The sequence below is a fragment of the Opisthorchis viverrini genome (assembly GCF_000715545.1).
Source record: "Opisthorchis viverrini unplaced genomic scaffold opera_v5_107, whole genome shotgun sequence".
Taxonomy (NCBI): Eukaryota; Metazoa; Platyhelminthes; class Trematoda; order Opisthorchiida; family Opisthorchiidae; genus Opisthorchis; species Opisthorchis viverrini.
In genome coordinates this window covers 942,028-962,962 of record NW_008751763.1, presented here as the reverse complement: position 1 = coordinate 962,962, position 20,935 = coordinate 942,028, and the positions used below count along the sequence as shown (strand labels likewise).

At 44.1% G+C, this 20,935-nt stretch overlaps 3 protein-coding genes across 3 annotated transcripts in view; 1 reads left to right on the top strand and 2 right to left on the bottom strand.

The window, feature by feature from the left end:
- Positions 1–6,507, top strand: part of T265_13820 (hypothetical protein) — a gene marked incomplete at both ends in the record, with an annotated part of 45,440 nt that extends 38,933 nt beyond the window's left edge. Inside the window, 3 exons of the mRNA XM_009170662.1 lie at positions 1,664–1,831; positions 2,924–3,298; positions 5,954–6,507. Of these exons, the coding sequence (XP_009168926.1) occupies positions 1,664–1,831; positions 2,924–3,298; positions 5,954–6,154 (744 nt within the window). The remainder of the gene's footprint in view (positions 1–1,663; positions 1,832–2,923; positions 3,299–5,953) is intronic.
- A 6,188-nt stretch (positions 6,508–12,695) lies between these two features.
- On the bottom strand, positions 12,696–16,632 carry T265_05596 (hypothetical protein; the record flags this gene model as incomplete). Its single annotated transcript, XM_009170648.1, has 2 exons — positions 12,696–12,904; positions 16,485–16,632. The coding sequence occupies 2 exons, from the start codon at positions 16,630–16,632 to the stop codon at positions 12,696–12,698; spliced, it is 357 nt and encodes a 118-aa protein (XP_009168912.1).
- A 306-nt stretch (positions 16,633–16,938) lies between these two features.
- Positions 16,939–20,935, bottom strand: part of T265_05595 (hypothetical protein) — a gene marked incomplete at both ends in the record, with an annotated part of 9,904 nt that continues 5,907 nt past the window's right edge. Inside the window, 2 exons of the mRNA XM_009170647.1 lie at positions 16,939–17,436; positions 19,311–19,580. Of these exons, the coding sequence (XP_009168911.1) occupies positions 16,939–17,436; positions 19,311–19,580 (768 nt within the window). The remainder of the gene's footprint in view (positions 17,437–19,310; positions 19,581–20,935) is intronic.

Genomic DNA, 20,935 nt, shown 5'->3' with positions numbered 1-20,935 from the left:
TAGATGCGCACTGCTGCTGATTCCCAACAAGGATGAAAGAGCTGTACAGTGGTTCTCGGCCTTTTAGCAGACTGACCCCATTGACAGGATAAAATCTCTGCTGAATATTGTCAAATCTCCTCACATTGTAACTACATCCTTCCGAGTCTCCAGATTTTCTATGGGGTGGTTCTCGTATGAAACAACTTGGTATGACCCCGGAAATATTATGAGATGGTGTCATGAGTAGAGTAAAACTTTTAGATACACCAAATATCGTACCAAACGAAACCTGAGGCGGCCTGGTGCAGCACATCTAGTTGAAACGGACCATCATAAACGAGAGATCCAACTGGATCCATTTGAGTCATTTGTCAAGACCAAACTAGTGTGTACATAAGATTATTTATCGAAATCCATCTAATGTCCATTTAAGACATAAGCTGAGGGGGGCTCGGGAACTGTGGCTACCGGATGAGCCCCAAGATGGACGTGGTAGGCCATGAGCTGACGAAGAGTTTTCAGCAACCTTGTGAGTAGCATGCTACTTTTAATCCCATTTGAGTTTCTGTAGTGAACTTTGAGCTCCATGGTTATAGTGCTTTAGCATGGCCTACTAAACGATTTGAACGAAAACGTGGTCTGTGATTAAGGACCACACGGTTTGTGTATTCAGCGCTGATGTCATGCAGACTCCTCGTTGATTTGCATCGTGATGCCTTGTACAAATGACTTACTCTGCTTGTTTACTGGATGACTTCGTTCACACCCGCACCATTTAGAAATGTGCGCAAGTGTACACAAGAGTACAGTACGGAAAAGGGACAAGAAGATAGCAAGCGGGATCGACATAGTTCATGGTTAAATACGGCGAAGAAACAATTGTTCCTAATCCAAACGACATTTGATCCAGATGTATTCTGGCCTTGGCACAATCGAGCAAGCTTCAAGAAGAATGCCTGAACAGAACCTTGTCACTATATGGAGGACTGTTCCTGCAAGAAGAATGCTGAACAGCACCTTGTCACTATAGGGGGGCCTTTTCCTGCCATATCATCGTTATACATCAGGGCTTGGGGAATGGTTTTAAGCAGAATTACGAAAAGGAGGAACTTTTTCGGAAACTTTACAAGTGGCATGTCTCTCTCGGAAATATGAAAGTTTTCGTCTTCGAGTGAGAACATTATGAGCAGCTAATTCAGTTGAGGGAATTTCCCTTTCCTGAAATGCAGAGCTTAACGAGCTCCAACAATGAGTAATCATTTAGTGTCTCCCGTTAAAATCAAATTAGTTTGCACATTACTGCATTTTTCGAACTGCTCGCATTTTTGGTCCAAACAGAATCTAAGATTGATGGAAACGGCACGCAACTGATGAGCTCCATAAAGGCCATCTTGGGATGTGGAAGAGTTCTCAGCAGCCCCGTGATTAGTGCATTCCTCATGGACCGTAAAATAAATTTCTGTAGATTTAAGTTCCATTTACAAGAGGATGGGTTCCTGGCAAGTTCTCAAAAAAAGCTCAGACTGTGACGACACCTTTGATGACCTTTGAGACAGCTTCTTAAATCACCCCGTATTTGGAAAAACAACGAACCCCAGTTCCCGGATCTCAGGTGCAATCCGCCAGCATTATTTTCATTTTGACATCTGTTGGTCACGTATGTCTTCTTCCTTTGAAATAGCTACTTCGAGTTCAGTCTCGATGTCAGACACTGCAGCGACATATGGAACGACTGGAAGCTATCAACACATCTCGTATGGAGGAACTCGAGGCGGCAGTTAGTGTGGAGCGGGATCTTCGACAGGAAATTCGTGGACTACAGCGACGGATTTTCGAATTGGAGGCCGAAGTAAGTGGTACATAGTAGGCAATAAGAGGTAGTACGTGGTGAACCGCGCAACTACGAAACAGACTTCATCAATCAAAGTTTATCAGGTTTAACCTTTAGTCAGCATGTGGGGAAGTCATTTAATTATTGTCCTTTTTAAAGTAATTCCCATGGTATGCTTGTTGTGTACGTTATTGGTTGTTGATCAGGTGGTTGTTGATCTTTTCGCCGACCTTGGCAATTGACTTCTAAACGTTTCGTCACCATACGAGGAGACATCAGTGCGCAGTTGGGTGCGTACCTTCTTGTGTATTCCGACTTTCGCAAAACTCTTGTAAAGGTGCAGATGGAAGACAATGAAAGAATACTTTGTAGCACGGTCAAACTAAGAAATATTCCTGAAGGAAACTAGGGCTCATGCAAGTGAAAAGAAATTATACTAGCTGCGGCATTTCTTCAGTAAGCCCGGTCGATCAACCGAATTGTCCGCCTCCTCCAACCCTCAGATTCACTTATCTCATGTCTTTTAGCAGATGCACAGGTTACAGGACTTTCTGTAGTTGCTAACATTTAATGTGGAGTTATCGCTGTGTTGTCCACTCGTTCCAATGTGTCGGCTCTAATGTGACTCAAGTGAATAGCTCAAAATGTACATGGATAACCATCATCAAGGAATGTGGGGGAGGGGCTATAAGTTTCCTAAAAGCATTTCAAATACTTTAATCTCATGTTTAACCTGAGTGATTAATTGGCGGGTGTTCCAACCTCTTGGAACATACCGGAGCACCTTAAAATTATTTCACAGCCCACTATCGAGTACACATACTGATTATCGCACAAATCGAATGACCTGATAGATTTTAACATATGACTCATGTGGGGAAATTTGAAGTAAAGTTTCAATGCAAAAACTTTGAGTTTCGACGCTAAAGTTCGTACACTTTCTGTCAAAAACTGAATGGGACTGATGGAAATTAAATGGAATTAAATGGATTACATGCGCGGCAGACTTTCGAGCGAGGTTTATCATTGCCCCAATTTCAACTTTGGTTGCTGTCTGAAGGAAGTCCTTCCGTTGTCATCCGTTCACTTTCTTCGTAATCACTACTTCAGCATCGAGAGTTCCGTGTGAATCAACGCATCAAAGAAATGGAACTGATGAGCAAACTGGCGGAGGCCAACCTTCAGCTGTCACATGTTGAACTGACCAATCAACAGGCAGTAGTGTGGACTGAACTGAATAAAGCTCATGACGCGGCATCCGACCTTATGACACACACGCGCGTGTCACAACAGTCAGTTGCTAGCTCGCCGATAGATCCGATCGGTTCGCAATCATCTGAGGACAATGTCAGGGTGACTGTCGAAAGGAGTATACACGAGCGAGGCAACCAAGCAGGACAACAAACCTCAGCCGCACCTGTGAAATTGCGCCCGTCTGTGGAACATTCTCTTACACGACTGGACAGTGGAAAGCGTCGGAATGAGGTGGGTTTGAAGAGCTCTACTTATTACGACCTCCACAGCATGGTTGTTATCACTTTTATCAGTATAATTCCGAACTATAGGCTATATAAGTTCCTACAACTTCCGAAAAATGACACCCTTGTTATACCAGTTTTAACCACCATTCAACAGCTGATCAGCTTTTACAGGGTTGCAACGCAACACACGCTCACCCACAATTCCACCGAAGTTCCTAATGCATCGGACAAAGGAGCTAATCGCTTTCAAAATTCACTGTAGGAATAAATTCTTCTATGGCGTGCAATGTAGACAGAATCCAGTTACAAATATACGGCATAAACAGAGTGTTACAATAAGCCACACATTCCCGGCCAATCATTCCCACCGAAACCAAACATGGCGTGCGGTGCGTGCAAAGCGTTGTTTGTAACATGTGGCTGGAGTGCTGTGGATACTACTGACGGGGTATGCGAATAGTATGTGGTTTTCTTGTTACTCCGCCTTGATCTAATGGAAGGTGGGGTGCATTACGGAATTCGTGGAACTGCTCTGCAGCATTTGTTTACAAATGCGAATATTCAGGACGGTTCAAGAAGACGCATTCAAGAAAAAGACGGATATTCGTTTTTTTTAAAAAAAACAAGATGCATATAAGAGTTTTATTTTCCTGTCCCATAACCCGTAACTGTTCACTTGGTGTTTTTTTTAAATTAAAAAACTCAGCGGCGAAGGGCTTTCCTCCTTTCACCTGTAGTTGCAGGGCAAGCAAGAACTTACGTTCCTCTCCAAGCACTTTACTGAGTTCCAAAAAACTGAGCAAACAGGCAAAGCAGAGTACACCCTCATTGTGATAACACAATACAAGTCATTGGGCTGACCGAACGCCTTTGTAACACAAACCCGAGTCCGCCAGTGCAACTTTAGTGACAAATTGGTATCGACTGGTCTAATGTGCGACGCGTAGTATCGCCTGTTGAAAAATGGATTGTCTTTAGTAGTGCAGCTCGTGGGAGAGTTGAAATGTTGACGTGTCACGATTTTTTCTCTCTCCGTGTTAGCAGTTTGTAGAAAATCTGGTATACTACACGGCACGATAAACGTACATCAGCTTTGACTGGAGGAAGAATGCTGTTCACGCAAGACGATAAGTTAGGTGTACTGATCCGTAAAGTTAGTTTTTTCTTGGTTAAAGGCTTTCAGTTTGATTTCACTCAGTTCAAAATTCAGGCCAACGAGAGGCCTCGAAACCAGGTCGTTCAAACGGTATTATAAAATCTTATCGACCCGGCCACAGCTAGATTCTTCCACATCGCGTCCCGCTATTATGGCCATCATCAGATTCATATCTGTTCCTTTGTTCTAAACAGCAAGTTTCCGCGTTTTTGTTTGAAACAAGGTGAGTAAATTGGGTGACAGCAGCCCCACATATATAACCTACATGTGTTTGGATTTCATGATAGGCGTTGGGCAACGACAGTTGCAGGGCTGACTGACCTAAAAGGATTGTGTCTCATTATCACCGTAAGTAGCCGCTGTAACTTAATTTACTTTATTCGCATCCAGCCTATTTCTGATCACACCTATCTGTCCTAGAGTGCTCACTGTGAAGCAATTTCCGGAGTTATGAAAGTCAAACAGAAACTATGTACTGTTGGCGGACCGCTTTCAAATCGCTACAGCCGTCAGACTTACAAACCCTAGCACATTCCAGCGATCTACTGTGGTCCACACACTCGATCTTCGCGATGATTTTTATCGGCTTGGTACTGGAGAAGCGACTGCTTGGAGTTTTGGTCAGTGGTTGAACATGGGCTTTCGCTTAAATAGTTGGTTGTTCATATATTCCTATGGCCGCACAGAGTTCGGGAATAAGCTTACCGCTAAATGCAGGCATGTAATGTGAGAGGAATGTTTTTCGACTTTACAAAATATTGTCAGTGGCGAATTACACTGGTGTTAAAGAGCGAGTCAGAATGAACCTCTTGTTTTCTTCAACAAAATTTTCTGCACAAAGGCCGTCCCACATTTAAGTTGCCACTTTATTCCAGGTATCGCAGTACATTTTCTTGACAGAACATTCTACTAATAAGGCGTTCAAGTAAAATGTACTTACCAAGCTGATGAACCTCAAAAATAGTAAAATCGGTCCTGGGTCAAAACTTGTGAGCGGCCTTATGAGTGGCGTGCTCTGTCAGGACGTTTTCGGCATGTTTATCGCTGCTTCACATCAGGGCGCGAACTACTGAATGATATTTCACAAACAAGAGCGAAAAATCAGCAGTATAGATAGACTACTATCTTACCACAAGAGCTACACGCGCAAACTACCTTAAATACAAAAAGATATGACGAACTAAAGCAATTCAACTCCACATACATCTAATTTCTGTAGTGAAAAGTTACGGTGACTCAGTGACCTTGTTAACGTGGTAACCCCCATACCGCCCTGAGAGATTTCAGAAATGATGTCCCGGTGTTCCCGAAGTGGAAATGTCCTCATCAGGACTGCACCAACGAAAAACCGACCTTCAATTCAGTTCGCATGAAAAACATGGACGACCTTTAGGATGAAAGACAGAAATAACCTTATCTATTGTGAGAAATGCCTGTAGACTAACCATATGTCAAGCGTTCAGTAGATGTGTACTATTATATGCCACTTCATTTTCGTTGCAGAATACCATAGAGCGCGACCAAAACAATTCATGCCAGGATCTGTTCCAAGACAAATCGTCTAAGTTGAATCAAAGTGGTCCTCAAACTCCATTTGCTGACAAATTTCAAGGTCATCGTGATACAGACCACTCACTTGGTTCATTATCAGAGCTGAGACTTCAACCTGACCAATCGTTGATGGGCAGAACCGGTTGGCGGTGACATGCACGTTGGCTTCAACAGGCCACAGGCTTCAGTCTATGACGACATATCAGAATATGTTGCTTTAATAAGTCAACCGAAATTTCCACACCACCTCCAATCTGTTACCCTGTTGCGATACTTGGCGAAGGCTTGTAGATGTTATCTCGATTCCGTCATTTTCACTCAACTCGCTTTTTGCTCACATGCAGTGGTCCGGTAAATGGCTGTGCAATGTGTACACATAAAACCACATTCTCCAAGAATACCAACCAGAAACAAACAGTCACAGATATTCTTTCTTCACTTTGATGTCCAATTTGGCTGTCACATTCTCTCTTGCTTGAATATAAAGATTTCATAGCTATGCGTAGACAGAATCTCAATCTTGATTCGCACTCGTTTCAGTGTAGAGTTGTAGAATTATATGAAACTTCGTCAGGCAACTAAGGGTATAGAGATAAGCCGCTGTTAAAAAGGCGCATTGACTACTAGTATTGTACATGTGCGAAAAACGCGCCTTAATGAACTTTCTACGAGGTAAACTTCGGCGGGCAAGCCTACGATTTAAGAGGCAATTTTAACTGATAATCTCTATTCAAAAATATTGCGGGCCAAGCTGATCAAGGACTCCGTCTCTAGTATAAGATATTTGGATCTGGGTAAAGTGGTCAGAAGATGGTCAAAGATACAGAATGAATCACCTGTAAGTGGTCAGAGATGGTCAAAGATACAGAATGAATCACCTGTCAAGACGCTATACGCAGTGCTGATAAGTGGGCAGGGACCCTAAATAGAGGGTCCTTTAAAGAGGGGCTATTAACCTAATCAGTCAAAAGAATTTCTCCATCGGTCACGATTAAATATGTAATCCTTCCAGGACGGAGGGTGAAAGCCGAAAAGACTACCCACTTCAGATGAATCCCGTTGAATCAGAACCTTCATCTATCGGGATGACCCACTGAGTCAAACCCAATGGGGGCGCTGAATGGCATGAAAGGCTAACACGTTTTTTTCCGGAATGAAGAATGAGGATCACTGGATCACCTTTGGGAGTCGTCAGTTTGGTTACTCAAAATAATATTGGGCATGCCGTGTTCTGTAGCACCTAGCATTCCTGTGCTCGAAGCCCCCGGCCCCACCCGCGGTTTACCTTCCAGGATGAGGCCTCCGTAATTCCCCTAGCTTCGCTAAAGATATTTCAAGAAATGTCAGCTGATCGATACCACTGGTCTTTCAACATTGACTGGGTACTTGGAATTCTAGTAAGACTTCCGGTAGGCTACTTGTCACTTTAAGACCTCAACTATCAGTAACTAAACTTTGTGACAATGCGATGATGAACCATTGATATTGTTGTCCCTGATGATGGTTTGCATCAAGCAAACAGTGAAGATGAACGTACCTTCGACATATGTTCCTCCGAAAGGAAACCGCCTTCTAGGCTAGTACGCAACAGTATTTCCGTCAGGCACGATGTGTTGTGCAATCCCATGGAAAGAGGAGAGACTGGAGGGAGGGAACTGGTACCCCTTTTCCTTACTGTTGTTCGCCTTATGGAAATTACTTTACATAAAGCGACAGATGATAAATGTTAGTATATCTGCACTTGGTTAATCTTCATTTAGAAAACGTCTGAGGTCCTCAATATTGTAAGTGGGGAGTTTCTCAAACCTCATAACGGAGCACGGTGACTAAGCTGAATTTTAGATTTTGTGTACGCAGTCATCGAGAGCTTGACTTTGCCAAGCTTTGCAACCATGTTGGTTGATCCAAACTACCCGTTAGTTGTCCTGTATAATCCGAATTGGCTCTGTCGTCCCCTGCAGTATCTTATTGACCCCAATGGTGAGGTGGCCTCCTTGAAAAAGTTGCTCCAGTGAGTGCTCAGCCACCCTGAAGCTGAAGCCAATATGTAAACTAACAAGTCAGTTATGTCAGGAATCAAGTGGGATCGTCTACCTGACGGCAGTTGTATGCTAGACGGAAGTGGCTGGTTGGAACTACTGTGCAGCCGGATTCGGTCACTGAACTTGTACTTATTCGGACTGATATGATTACTACACATTCTAAAGTCATCATCATCAGAGACGGCGAAATCAGTGTTGACACTTCGGCTACGTTGCCGTACAACCATAAAGTTTGGTCAGTTAGTAAGCTGTTTGAGTGAAAAGAAGAGAAAAAGACTGGATGAGGGAGGGGACCTAGTGCTGACCTATGTTAAGCTTCCTAGTGCTGCCTATGTTAAGCTTTTGGAGGTGGCCAGAACTCTAAATGCTTAATCAGACAATCTGGAAAGAAACTGACAGCACGAGCTCCACTGACATCAATCAGCCGCCATTTCAAATAATGTCTCTAGCCTAGCACAGGTGGGGACAAATGGACAACATCCTGGAAGGCGCACAACACCAAGAACACCCGAAAAGTTTGTAATATCCTTCACGCCCTTCTGCCGAGTCATGCGTTGTCCAGTTCACGGTTTGCGCCATTTTGAAGGAGGCATGGAGAAAAACTATAGTCTCGGTACCTCAGTATAGGTAGCACATTACCGAGCCACTGGAGCTGATAGTGCTGGATAGTTCCCGCGACTGAACTACCTGCCGCACAACCAAATACCCGTTTTATGATAACCTTGTTATTAATACGTTAACGCCATACAAAACCAGCAACGCTTTTGAAGCATCGGTCCGCAAAGGCCATGTTTCGCAACCACACAAACCTTACTGTAGCCTGGTACGCACGACTTTCAAGACCAACTACAATGCATTTTTGACGCCGCAGGTGACGCAACTTAGCAAACGTGATTCGAGCCTTTGAGATTCTTTCATTGACTTCATCAGACACACTTCTGTCATAGCTTATACAACTAACGAGGTATGTAGAATTCTTCACATCCCCCAGTGATTCTCCCTGACTTGTAAGAGCTATGCTCAGGGACTGTACGTGCTGGAGCGTGACTTTGCACTTTGGAGGTGCAAGGCGCATGCAGAAAGATGGCATGATGGTGGTCAGTTTATTCGACTTTGCCTTCATAGATAGGGGCAATATCATCTGCGTAGTCCAGATCTACAAGGTTCTCACCAGTAACAATCTGAACATCGATGTTTTGAAGACCGTCCAGCGTTCATCTCACTATTTCATCAATAACTAATTTGAACAAGAATTTAGAGAGTAGACATCCTTATCGGACAACATCTGTTTGGAAGCTTTTGCAGAGCTCTGCGCACACACCCAGATGTATGTGAATATAGGGATCGGGTTATGTTCAAAAACTTCTGGCGCATAACCTGTTGAGCAAGTGTCGGTAACGGCGTTGACCGATCGACAGAATCGAACGCACCCTCGAATTCAATAAACACCAAGATTGTGGGTCCTCTGTACATGTGATCTTGATCATCTGACAGAGTCAACGCGGTCAAAATCTCACTTGATTTTCACGATTCAAGATTTCGCGTACTACCGCAAGACGACGAAGAATCAATGAGGCTAGAAGCCTTGTCACAACAGAAGTCAAACTGACGCCTCTGTGGTTACAACATTCACTGTGAGTATCCTTTTTGAAAATGGACACGATTATCGAATTATCAAAGTTGTCTCGGAAGGCCTCTTTATCCTAAGTAGAACCAAGTAGGCCATACAGGCACTGGATGAGAAGCCCACCACCATCGTTGAAGGAAGCAGATGGAAGGCTGTCAGGACCAGCAGCATGATGAACCTTAAGTAGAGGAATACCCTCGGACACCTGTGAGACAGGAAGCGGTTCTATATACGTAGTCCACCTTTTTGTAAAGGCCAGGATTCTGGAGCGTAGCTGGCAGCTAGCCAAGTGAATTGATGCTCGAAGAATTGTACCGGGCGGTCCAAACGTTCTCCTTTGAATTATCTGAAGTCATTTCGGTCCCCGATGATTTCGTTGACAAGATGCTTCCAAGGACCAGTCAAACGAATCAAGTGAGACAGCTTGCAGACGTTTCCAGCATTTTTTGCACCTTCTATTTCTTCGGCCATCTGATCTGCACCGACATTCAGTCCCAATTGGCGTCGGATAGAGTTGTGATTGAGTCCAGGAGGAATCTGTCGCCGGGACCCCATCAAAGACACGGTCCTATCAGAGATCCAAAGTTTGGATGATGTCAGCTGAGTTGTGCCGCAAACAGAAGATCCGGCTCTGAGTAACACTTTGGATATCTTTTCCCACTGGCCGTTTACATTCAACATCGGGGCATACAGCAGGCGTTCTATAAGCTGGTTCTGGTAGTTTCGTTTGATTTCTAGGTCCACTAGCTTCTCAAAGGCTAGGCGAGATGTGTATTGTGTGGATCAGAAAAGCCCAGTGAAAAGCAGCAGCGTAATAGTGCATGGTCGGAGTCCACCCTGGTATTCCATAAGAAGCGGTAGGCAGTGATTGACCTTCACCACCGATAACTGACGGCGAAGTAGTCTACTTGGATTCGAGGCTGGTTCTTTGGTGGGCACCATGTTGTCAAGTGATCTCCGCTGTTCCGGAAATCCGTACTGCAGAGGAACGGTCTGTGATCGGCACACATCTGAAGCAGACAACGCACGACCACCCAGCGGGACCCCAGCATCGCTTGGTCTACCTACATGAGCATTCATGTCATCACCAACCACTACGATGTCTAAGCTTTTAGCCCGTTGTAAAAGAACATCTAGATCTGCCTCTGACAGATTCTGAGCTACAGTCAGTTGGAGCATGAGCAGACATAATAAACCGCGTGCGAAGAACCTCACTTCCTCTAGATTCTCTCGCGACTGTTATCGGGTAAGAGTTATGTGCGATTCGTGGTTGCAGGTAGGCTTGGATCCTGTCTACGCTGGGTTCCAGGTGAGTCCCTCGAAAAACCAAATTGAAGATGAGTGTATATTCGCTAATTTCGCACTATTTGGTTCCATAAGGTTGACGGAAACCCGGGGACTGCGCCTACATGATGAGCCCCAAAAAGGGCGAAACCAGTCGTGAGCTGTCGACGGATTTTCAGCAACCTTACGAGTAGTACATTACAAAGATATAATGTATCGCGGTATCTCGAATATCGTACAGACTGAAACATGAGGCGGCCTGGCGCAGCACATTCAGTTGCCTGAGAACGTCACAAACGAGGGATTCAGCTGGGTTCCTGGTGAGTCTCTCGAAAAACCAAATTAATTTGCAAGCAAGTGTATATTCGCTATGTCAATTGTACATCAATTGATGACTAAAGGTGACTAAAATTGATGAGTTCTCCGAAACTTGGTGGGGATGTTTTCAACCTCAGGCGCACAAACGTGAAAATACGGTAGCGATCAGAAAAACAACACTACTCGATTCATAGCACAAACTGTGCGTACCGAACTATTCAAAGGTTCGAGAAGTTGCTAAAATAAAGGCTTTTCATGGAACTCCGTTGCACATCTTTCTTTCTTCCAGTGTATACATGCAGTTTCTGAAGCAGCAGAGCAATCATCCTTTTGGCTTTTCGATCTTCAGAGTGATACGGCAAATAGTGAACCCCTGGTATATATCCGTCACCGATTTTGAGCTCATTTAGGACGGACGTTTTTCCGTGAGATAAACCATTAACGAGGTTTTTCAACCTCACGATAAGCAAAAGATCTGACAAGACTTTGATGACCTGTGTCCTACAGTTTTAAAAAAGGTAGGCACAGTGGTATTGTGGACATAACGAGAAATGTGATGAGTTGAGTTTCAGACAGGCGGTAGGCAAACACCAAGGTATAAATTAGTACGAAGTCAATAAAATACTATCTATAGTAAGTGGTAGTATGTTATTTGGGCCACGACGAACAACAAATCACACCAGCACCGTTCGCCAAAGCGTGACTCGACTTTAAAGAATCCAGGCGAAGAAGCGACCTATGTGTTTCAACTAGGTGCCACTTACGTTCTGGATTGGAGGATCAGCAGTCTCGTTTCTGTGTTCGCCATCGAGTGTACGAGAAATTGAGACATAAACTATCTCCAGTGAAAGGAGAATAATTAGGTTGCTGAATTACATGAAGGGGAGGGTTGGTGCCGAAAATTTGGCTGCTTTACAAAACGGTCGCGATAAGTCATCGAGAGACCACGATGTAAATGTTTCGAGTACAGGCATTTTGGCAGCGGTTTCAGCTATGGGCTCCAGCGCTAAAAGTATGATAGCACTGTATTTGTGTCGTATTCCCATTTGGATCGACGTTGAGTGACACTGGGTAGGGTGCATGCGCTCAAGGTAGCTGAACAACGACGGGCTCTCGAAAATGTTCCGTTGCAGAATACTTGTATGATGCAAGCAGTGAGACGATTTCGAGTTTTCATTTAATAATTATTGTTTTTTCCGTTTCGCTAGTTAGTCTTTTGCCAACACAAGGCAAGGGAAAGCCCAATTCCCATGCTCCCTCACACACACACACACACTTGAAAACAAAGCTCACATTGGAGACACCATGGACATATTTTATTTTACACATGAAACAATCTTGTGGGAAACAGAACAAACTATGCATTAGCGAAGGAATGATATGGAAACCAGTGTCTAACTGTGACAGAAGCAAGGGACGTAACTCAATCCGAAACTGTAAGCAGCGGCCGAGTAAGTTCTCCGACGAAATACTCGCGTAGTCCCAAACGGATGCAGTTTTTTATCCAGTCAACGTCAGGCCACAAATCACGAAACATCACAAAACTTTGGAGTGCTTTTGGGATAGGCAGAGAGCAAACTCTGCGCAAGTAGTTCTCCATGGATGGTACTGGAGGATTCGAATTGCCATGAGCTTGAAATGCCATAGTATAGAAGTTCGAACAACTAGTGAAAATAACGCTGGCGTGTGTCTAGATGCAGAACACAAAGCCAAATGAACAAAGATGGAAGAAAAACCGGGTGGCCTTATGCAGATTAACGTACTGGTCTTCGATTTGAGATGGGTTGTTTGTTTGGATTTCGTGGTTCCAAACAACTCCGGATTTTTGGTTGTTCCTGTCTGGGCTTGGCTGCCTATTAGTGTCTCACGGTTTGTACGTTCCTCCGGGTCACATCTAAGTGGCATCACAGCTAAAAGACTTTGGAGAAGAACCCATTGGAGAATACATCATATCGACCCGACCAAAATTCCTTGCTTTCGGTTGAGATTTCGCCCTGTAAGTGAAGCCAATTAGTGATGAAAAAACTAAAAGCACTGTACAGTTGTTTCATTCTTATTGGAAATCATCAGCAGTACACATCTCACGAAAATCCAGTGGAGATTTTCGAACCCACGATCTCCCGGTAGCAGTTTGGACGCTCAACCACAATCATCCCTTGGTCATGCTGTGATTAGATCCTCGAGTGATGACTTTTCAAATGGGAGTTTCACTCACCTGTGGAATTAATCTTTCTTTAAGCTACTAGTATAAAACCCTCTGGAGTTTCGTGAGATGCGCACTACTGAGGATTCCGAATAAGAACAAGGGAGCTGTGCAGTGCTTCTCAGCCTTCTAGCATAGATTGGCTTCAATGCAGAACAAAATCCGAATTGTTAATAGTTCCATTGTTTAGCTAATCAATCATCGACCACCACAGATGAACTGATGGTTGCCGAACGGCTGGAATTTTACTAGGTTGTGGGCAAAGCTCGGAAAAATCAGCTTCACGAAAACTTTTTGCCGGGATTTATCTGATGAGAAAAGAGTTTCATGTGGCTTGGTTTTTGGACGTTCCAATCGTATTTTTATCACAAAAAACAAGAAGCATAATTTCTGACAACAGTACTAAAGATGTTTTTGGGTTTATCCCTGTCAAAATAGGTTATATTTACGAATTTTCACTGGCGTTTCGGAACAGTGAAGTTGATGAGTAGAGTCCAAATGGCCGAGCAGATAAAACCATTAACCACAAACTCGACGACTCAAGTTCGAAACCTTCTAGTGACGATGTGTATACATACTGTTTCAGAAAGGAGGACCTAAAAGGAAAACTTTTAGACATTTTAAAGCAAGCAAAGACCGTCACCATCTTCACAAAACATGAATTGGAACATGTAGGACTATTGATTGATGCAAAACAAACGTTGCAAATAATCGGGAAAAAGTAAATCATAAAAAGCAGCAGGGTAAATTTTCTTCAAACTGTTTTTCTCGTTTTTCACTCATTGTCCTTAGGACGGTATAGTGCCTAAAAGATAACACTTTTGGCTGGTCCTTTGAGATAGCCCCCTGAGAGAGAGAGGGAAGTGTGCACGCCTATTTCAATCGTACAGGAAACCTGGACGTTTACTTCAACACCAGTGAAGGTTTCTAACCACGGCCCGGTATATGAACACGACCATAACTATCCTAATGAAAGTCTGTTTTGGTTTGTCAATGCTATCGATCCTATTGGTTAATGTTGACTGTGTAGAACAAGCTTCCTAATATGGCATATCACATCCATAACCCCCAGCCGATGCATTGTTCAGTCTTACTCATTTGATCATGAATGTAGTCTCATTGTTTTCAGGAAAAACTCTTGTCTCCTCAAGATTCTTAAGTGGAAAATAAGTTCATAGAATGGTCTACTCTTCCAATGAAGATCAACACTGTGTTAAACTTTCTGATGTATTTTGATCTGGTTCACGTAAATTATGGCAAATCACATGAACAGAGTAGGCGTGTTTGTTAACGTATTGGTGTCTGAGTGTGGCACGGAGATTTGTGTGCAGTAATGAATTCAGCAGTGGCTATAGCCTTAAATCTGTTTGACTCCGACAACCTTGATGGAATTTCGTGGACGCTGTGAAAGCTGTTGTGACGTTGACTCAAGGCCTTGTGTGGGGGGTATGACTGAATAGTTAACAGCTCTTAGAAAACACATGGGGATGGGTTCGGACGTTCAGCTGAATGGCTGTTCGGCCGATACATTCATCTTCACAAAGCAGACAAATTGATAAACAAGCAAAAAGGCTGTCAGGAAAACAAGCTTCTGCTCTGGATGTTGTCTGAAAAGAATACATGTAGCGAGGACGATTCTTAAATCGGTCGCATTTGAAGTTCTTTCAGACGTTTTACCACTTCTTCGGACCGCAATTTCAGTGACTAAGGCACTTTTCAAAAGCAAGCATAGATGCAAGATGCTTCCAGGCACATTGTTCACAGTACGTCTTAGAACTCTGGATTGCACGGGTTTTTCGAGAAATCTGTCTAGATATCCACTTTTTCCAAAGATATTCATGAGGAATTGTACATGACCATCCAAGATACCTGCTAAAATATCTTCTTGGATTTATTCTAGGTACAGTGTTCTAAGTTGTGCTGGACCCTCGGTGAGAAGCTGTTAAAGTGCGAGTAGTGCCCAGTCCATGTGGGCTCACGATACACGCTTAATCAAATATGGCCATCGTGAGTTCGGGTCATTTTCACTACAAAAAGGCTAGCCAGTCTTCCCTTTCGAGCCCAAAAGTAAACGTAGTGGTTTGATGTGCTTCAATTAAAGTAATCAGCATAGATACCGAATTCAAGTAAGTACTACCCGTGCAAAAAAGCATTAGCAAGCTATCCAGTAGAAGTGAAATCTCGCTCTCACTAGTGAATTTAATGTTCTCAAGGTTGGACATGGATGCATTTCCGAGTCATGGATCACACTGGGCACCCACTCCGTCCATCTTGTCCGTCCAATGGCCAGGAATTAAACTCTCAGTATCCCTCTAACTCGTCAGAATGTAACAGGTACCCAGCTAGTAGGTACAAATGATGCACTAAGCACTCGGCTGCGTTTCATATGTAACAGCCCAAATTCGCCTTTTTGGTACCTTGTTTCTGCTACGAAGCCTCCTCAGAGTTCACCCGAATGAGTGGAACAACGGGTTTGAAACAAACCCCGTAAATCGTTCTTAACTCTCTTTTCATGACAAAGCTGCTCCTGATTGTTTCTTCATCTGCCTGATTCCACTAGTTTACTTTGTTCAAACTTAGATAGTGATGTATCTTAAGCAGAACCTAATGACTCATCCACCTGACTTTTTGGATAATACTCGTGTGGTAAATATGGCTCATAAGACATTTGATTTTTTTGCAGATGATGTGCTATCGCTTACGCAAAATCAATCATCGAGTGGCGCGCGAATGTGAGTCTGATATGCCGAAAGCGTTACTACACTGTAGTTCCCTATGTCAAGACATGTTTAGCAGTGTAATCCAGGTTCGTTGCTCCCAAGCGAGTACACAGGATCATTCAATATAATTTGCATGATCTGTTTTAAACCTGACGACTGTGTCGAAGAAAGATAAGATAATCAGGAAAAAGGGGTGATCTTCGTAGTATTTCATCCACTACATACAAACGTTCCTACCGCTTGATCATGTGGAGAGCACGTACTACAGGCTAAACACAAAGATACAAACACAGTAGTGGTGCTTTGAATAGCACTGGAATTTGTAAACTCGTACGAATGCCGTTACTCCAGAATTGAGTTGCATTTGAGCATGTGTTCGGCAATCCGTTTGTATAGCAAATGCTGGCAAAATTATCGAATTTCCCACATGGTCCCATCGAATACGATTCGGTTGCGCTGATCACAGTAGTTTGTTAGTTCTTAAAGTGACTCGTGAATGTTTTTTTCAGACCCAACTGTACATCCAGATGCAGTTTAGCGACAGAGCTCGAGATCACTCGATTGCCAAAGCGCGAGTTTACTGAGCGGAAGGTCCGTGGTTCGAAAGTAACTTTTGCATCTTAACCGCTCCAGTCTAAGCTTGGGCAACTTGGCAGTACCCCAGCCCTCGTGCTTCCTTCGGATGGCATAGCAGCTAGGCACCGGGAGGATGTTACGGCTGAAAAATTGTTTTAACGTAACCATTAACAACGAATGAAAACACACTCACTCGAGGAACGTGCCAGTTGTCTTCTTATACCAACACGACACAGTTCTTTTAACGTGGGTGGACCCCATATTCTCTCCGGGTGATTTCCGGTTTCCTCCTCATCCTTCAGACGTACCATACTAAATCGGTGCCATCTCCAGGTTGCACTCAATTCCGCCAACAAACTCTCTTCGTCCCGCGTTCCCATCAACTCGTTCAACATATGATGCAGACAATACGGGTATTCGTCACAATCGCTTTGATGAGTAAGTTCCCAGTTAACAGGTGGGATGGGCCAGAAACGTCGTTTCCTTATAGGAACACCATCTTTTCCTGTCCAGATGTCGAATGCACAGTGTTCAGGTACAGCCATGAACAATTCGAACAAGAGGGCTATGGATTGACCGCAAAGACGAAGCATTACACGGCAGTCATTTGGTGGGATGTCTTCTTTGTAAAATGGTGGGACGCCCCGTTCGTAGATGCGCGTTATCTAGAATCATGAAGCAAATATGATGATGGATCACAGTAGGCAAGAAAATCAAATATTACACAAAGCGTACATATTATATAGAGGGGATCATTTGAAGATATAATTGTCCAACTACACTTATCTGCGTCCCAATTCGGGTTCAACAGGAGACTCACGTGGAACGCAGCTACGTCTCTCATTTATCAAGTTATTCCTCAACTGAAGCTGCCGCATCAGATTGCCTTACGTTTCGGTTGATACGACATTCCAGATATCGCAACAAACTGTTGTCTAGACGTACCATACTGCTCACAAGCAATCTGAAAAACTTTCGACAGCCCACGACCGGTTTCGCCCTTTTTGGGGCCCATCAGATGGGTGAAGGAGAACGTGATAAACGAGGTTGATCTGGGTTCCAGTTGATTCTCCCGTAAAAAAAGACAAGATTCGTATGCAAATGTGTGTATTTAGCCAATTTCGTCCAGTTTTGGTTCAAGTGGGACATAAAGTTGGCGGAAGCTTGGGGGCTGCGCCTACCTGATGACCCCGAGCGGGATGGGCGAAACCGGCCGTAGGTTGTCGAAGAGTTTTCAGTAATTAATGAATAGTATATCACGTTTATACAAACACTTGTAATGTTTTTAGTATTCATGAGAGTTGTATTCAGCAGCCATCTCGAGAAAAAATTTGGCTAACCAGAGGGGTTGAGTGAAACGCATGAATTTTGGTGCACGAATATGCTCTGGCATGACTAAAAATGAAAATGTCAAATTTCAACGGACCTGTCCTATGGAGCCACAATAACACCTAATACCTAACTAGTCTTACTTAACTAGGTCTAGCAAACCTCGCCTACTAATGGAGCACACTACCCGGACTGTCATCTGTTCACCCAGCTGGCTTTGGAGGCAGCTTTTAGTAAGTCTCAGAAGAATAATCAGTGGTACACAAACCATCACGCTTTGGGAAGAGGCAGTCTCTTCGAGACTATACCAAATATGGAGTTGTTCATCTTCAGACCGACCATTTAAAAGTATCTGAGAGATGGCCTTTTCTGGGAGGCTTCAACATAACCAGTTGAAATACCTTCTCCCTAACGCAACGACTAGGGTGTGAAGTCAAATCTTGTGCATAGGATTCACTCAAAACAGGTCCGACGATTTGAAGACTTCACGGAATATACTGAGGTAAAGCAATGCAGCAACAGTGACTTACTATTGGTGCACAGCCTGAGCGCGATTCATGTGAAAAATGATAAATGAAAGTCAGGTGTGAAACAAGGTAGTGGAGGAAATGTAAGGCGTCAAACAGGACCGCTGTCTAATCCAGAAGATCCTATCTTCCAAACCTGTCCATACATGCCTGTCGATAACCCTTACCGAAGGTTTAATCTCCTCCAGTATGCAAACCTAGCTCGACTCGCCTGTCGGAGTATATCGGGCTGCGTGCAATCGAACTGTCAGTTGGCAGCCGGATAACGTTCAAAGACTGACGATCTGCTTCATAGGGGCAGGCAAGCCCAATGCCCACAGCCCCTATCTGTCCCATTATATGCCATTCATTTCTGCAACAGGAATGTTCTCGAAATGCAAGCCTTCTGCTCAGAGGCGTGCACATCAGTCTATCCACCATCACCGAAATCTATAGCCACGTCACAGTTCAAACGAGCTTCCGCAAAAGATGCACGATAAGTCCTCAAGGCAAACGTGAACTGGCAAGCCCCAAGATCAAACCCTTCTTCGTGGATAGCTCACCATAATGTCATCTGTCAACCATGAGTTAATGGACAGTAGATTTGAGTTCTTTCCCTGCCCTTACAGGTGTGTTCTGATGCGTACCACAAATGAATGTACAACCGTCATATGCAGCCTGCGCAGAAAGTAGACAAACCTCACCATATTTCTCTCCAAGCCACAATTGCAGATGGCATGCGGCCATAAAAGCAAGGTGCACGGATTCCACCACTGAGGATTCACCTCAAAGCTTGTGAAATAACACGAAGCCGTAGACAATGGAGCCATGTGTTTCAAAGCCCCAAAATCATCTCGGTCCTCAGCCAAACGGATCGGAATACACCCGGTCGGGTCCGGCCTATTGGGATTTGACCAGTTGGGTGCATTGACCAGCCAACGGATGCAGTTTTCAGCACAATAAAGTACAGCCAACTGTGGTGAACAAACGGGAGACTAAATGAACGAGCAAGCATAAAAAACAGAAACCCCTCACTTGATGAAACTTTATCATAAAACTTGCTAACTAAATGCAGTCAGATTAGCCCCCTCCTGGATGGAGTTCTCAAGCAATTCACCACGACTCCAGTATCAATAATTCATGTGTACGGCTGCTGCTCACCTCTGTAAGGCTCAACTGAGTAAATAGGTAGAGTATGGGAAGTGATATAACCTGCGAAGAAGTTTCATGTGACGGTAGGGCCATACAGCCGTGAGATCTCTTCGGTACATAGCTTCCGTGCAACGCGAAGTAAGCAAGAGGGCTGGGATACCGCCAGGTTTACCACTCCTATACAGGGGTAGTCGGAAGTCCACGGACCTCCCAGTCAGTAGCTTCCTACCTCAACTGCTGAGCTGTCTGGGGCATCTGGTGATGGAAGGAAAGCGTTCGCCCTCTCTTGGGGTGACCTTTTCTGAATACGGTCTTTCCTGTGTATTGAATCAGCGCATGGGAGCGCAAAATAAAGTGAGCAGACATCCCAACAGAAGCAACAACGGGGTCAATGTCTGTCTATTTGAGGAAGTGTGACAGGTGAAAAATATTGAGGGAACGACGGACAGAAACAGACCGAAAGGATACATTTGGATGTGAATGAGTGCCTAGGAAGTTTTCAAGTAGGATTCAAGTTGTCCGATATCGCGGGATGTTGAAATACCAGATGGAAAACGAATTAGTTTGAAAGACTTCTTCCACTGGCTAAATACGGCTCAAAGGAATGCCACGAGTGGGATGTCCAGTTGAAGAAGCTCTGAAAACGAATTTGTTAGAAGTACCCCTATTTTAACGTCTCACTCGGGACTAATCAACAGTTTACGTTGCGGGTGGGCGTTTATTATGAAGCCAATAATGACGAAGCAAATACCCAAGGGGATTGCGGCTGTTGGAGAACGAAACCCTCCTGATTTTCTCTGTGTACGCATACGACGGATGAGGAATACTTCAGCTGTTTATTTGTACACCTCTATATGCAGTATCCCCCCGCCACTGGGATGTCGTAAAAGTACGAGCAAAGTCAGCCATAGTGGAGAGGTGATCACATTCTAGGGTGAGGAGCAGTTTAAATGCTGTATTGACTTACATGACCGTATGGTCATATTATGGAGGAATGAGTGAGTAGGAGGGTCTGTACATTGACCCCACAATGAATGCAAGTACACCGGCTGAAGTGCCAATCTTGCACAAATACAGAACAGTAGGAGGGTCATTGACCCCACAATGAATGCAAGTACACCGGCTGAAGTGCCAATCTTGCACAAATACAGAACACGGGTAACTCAGAGACGAGACT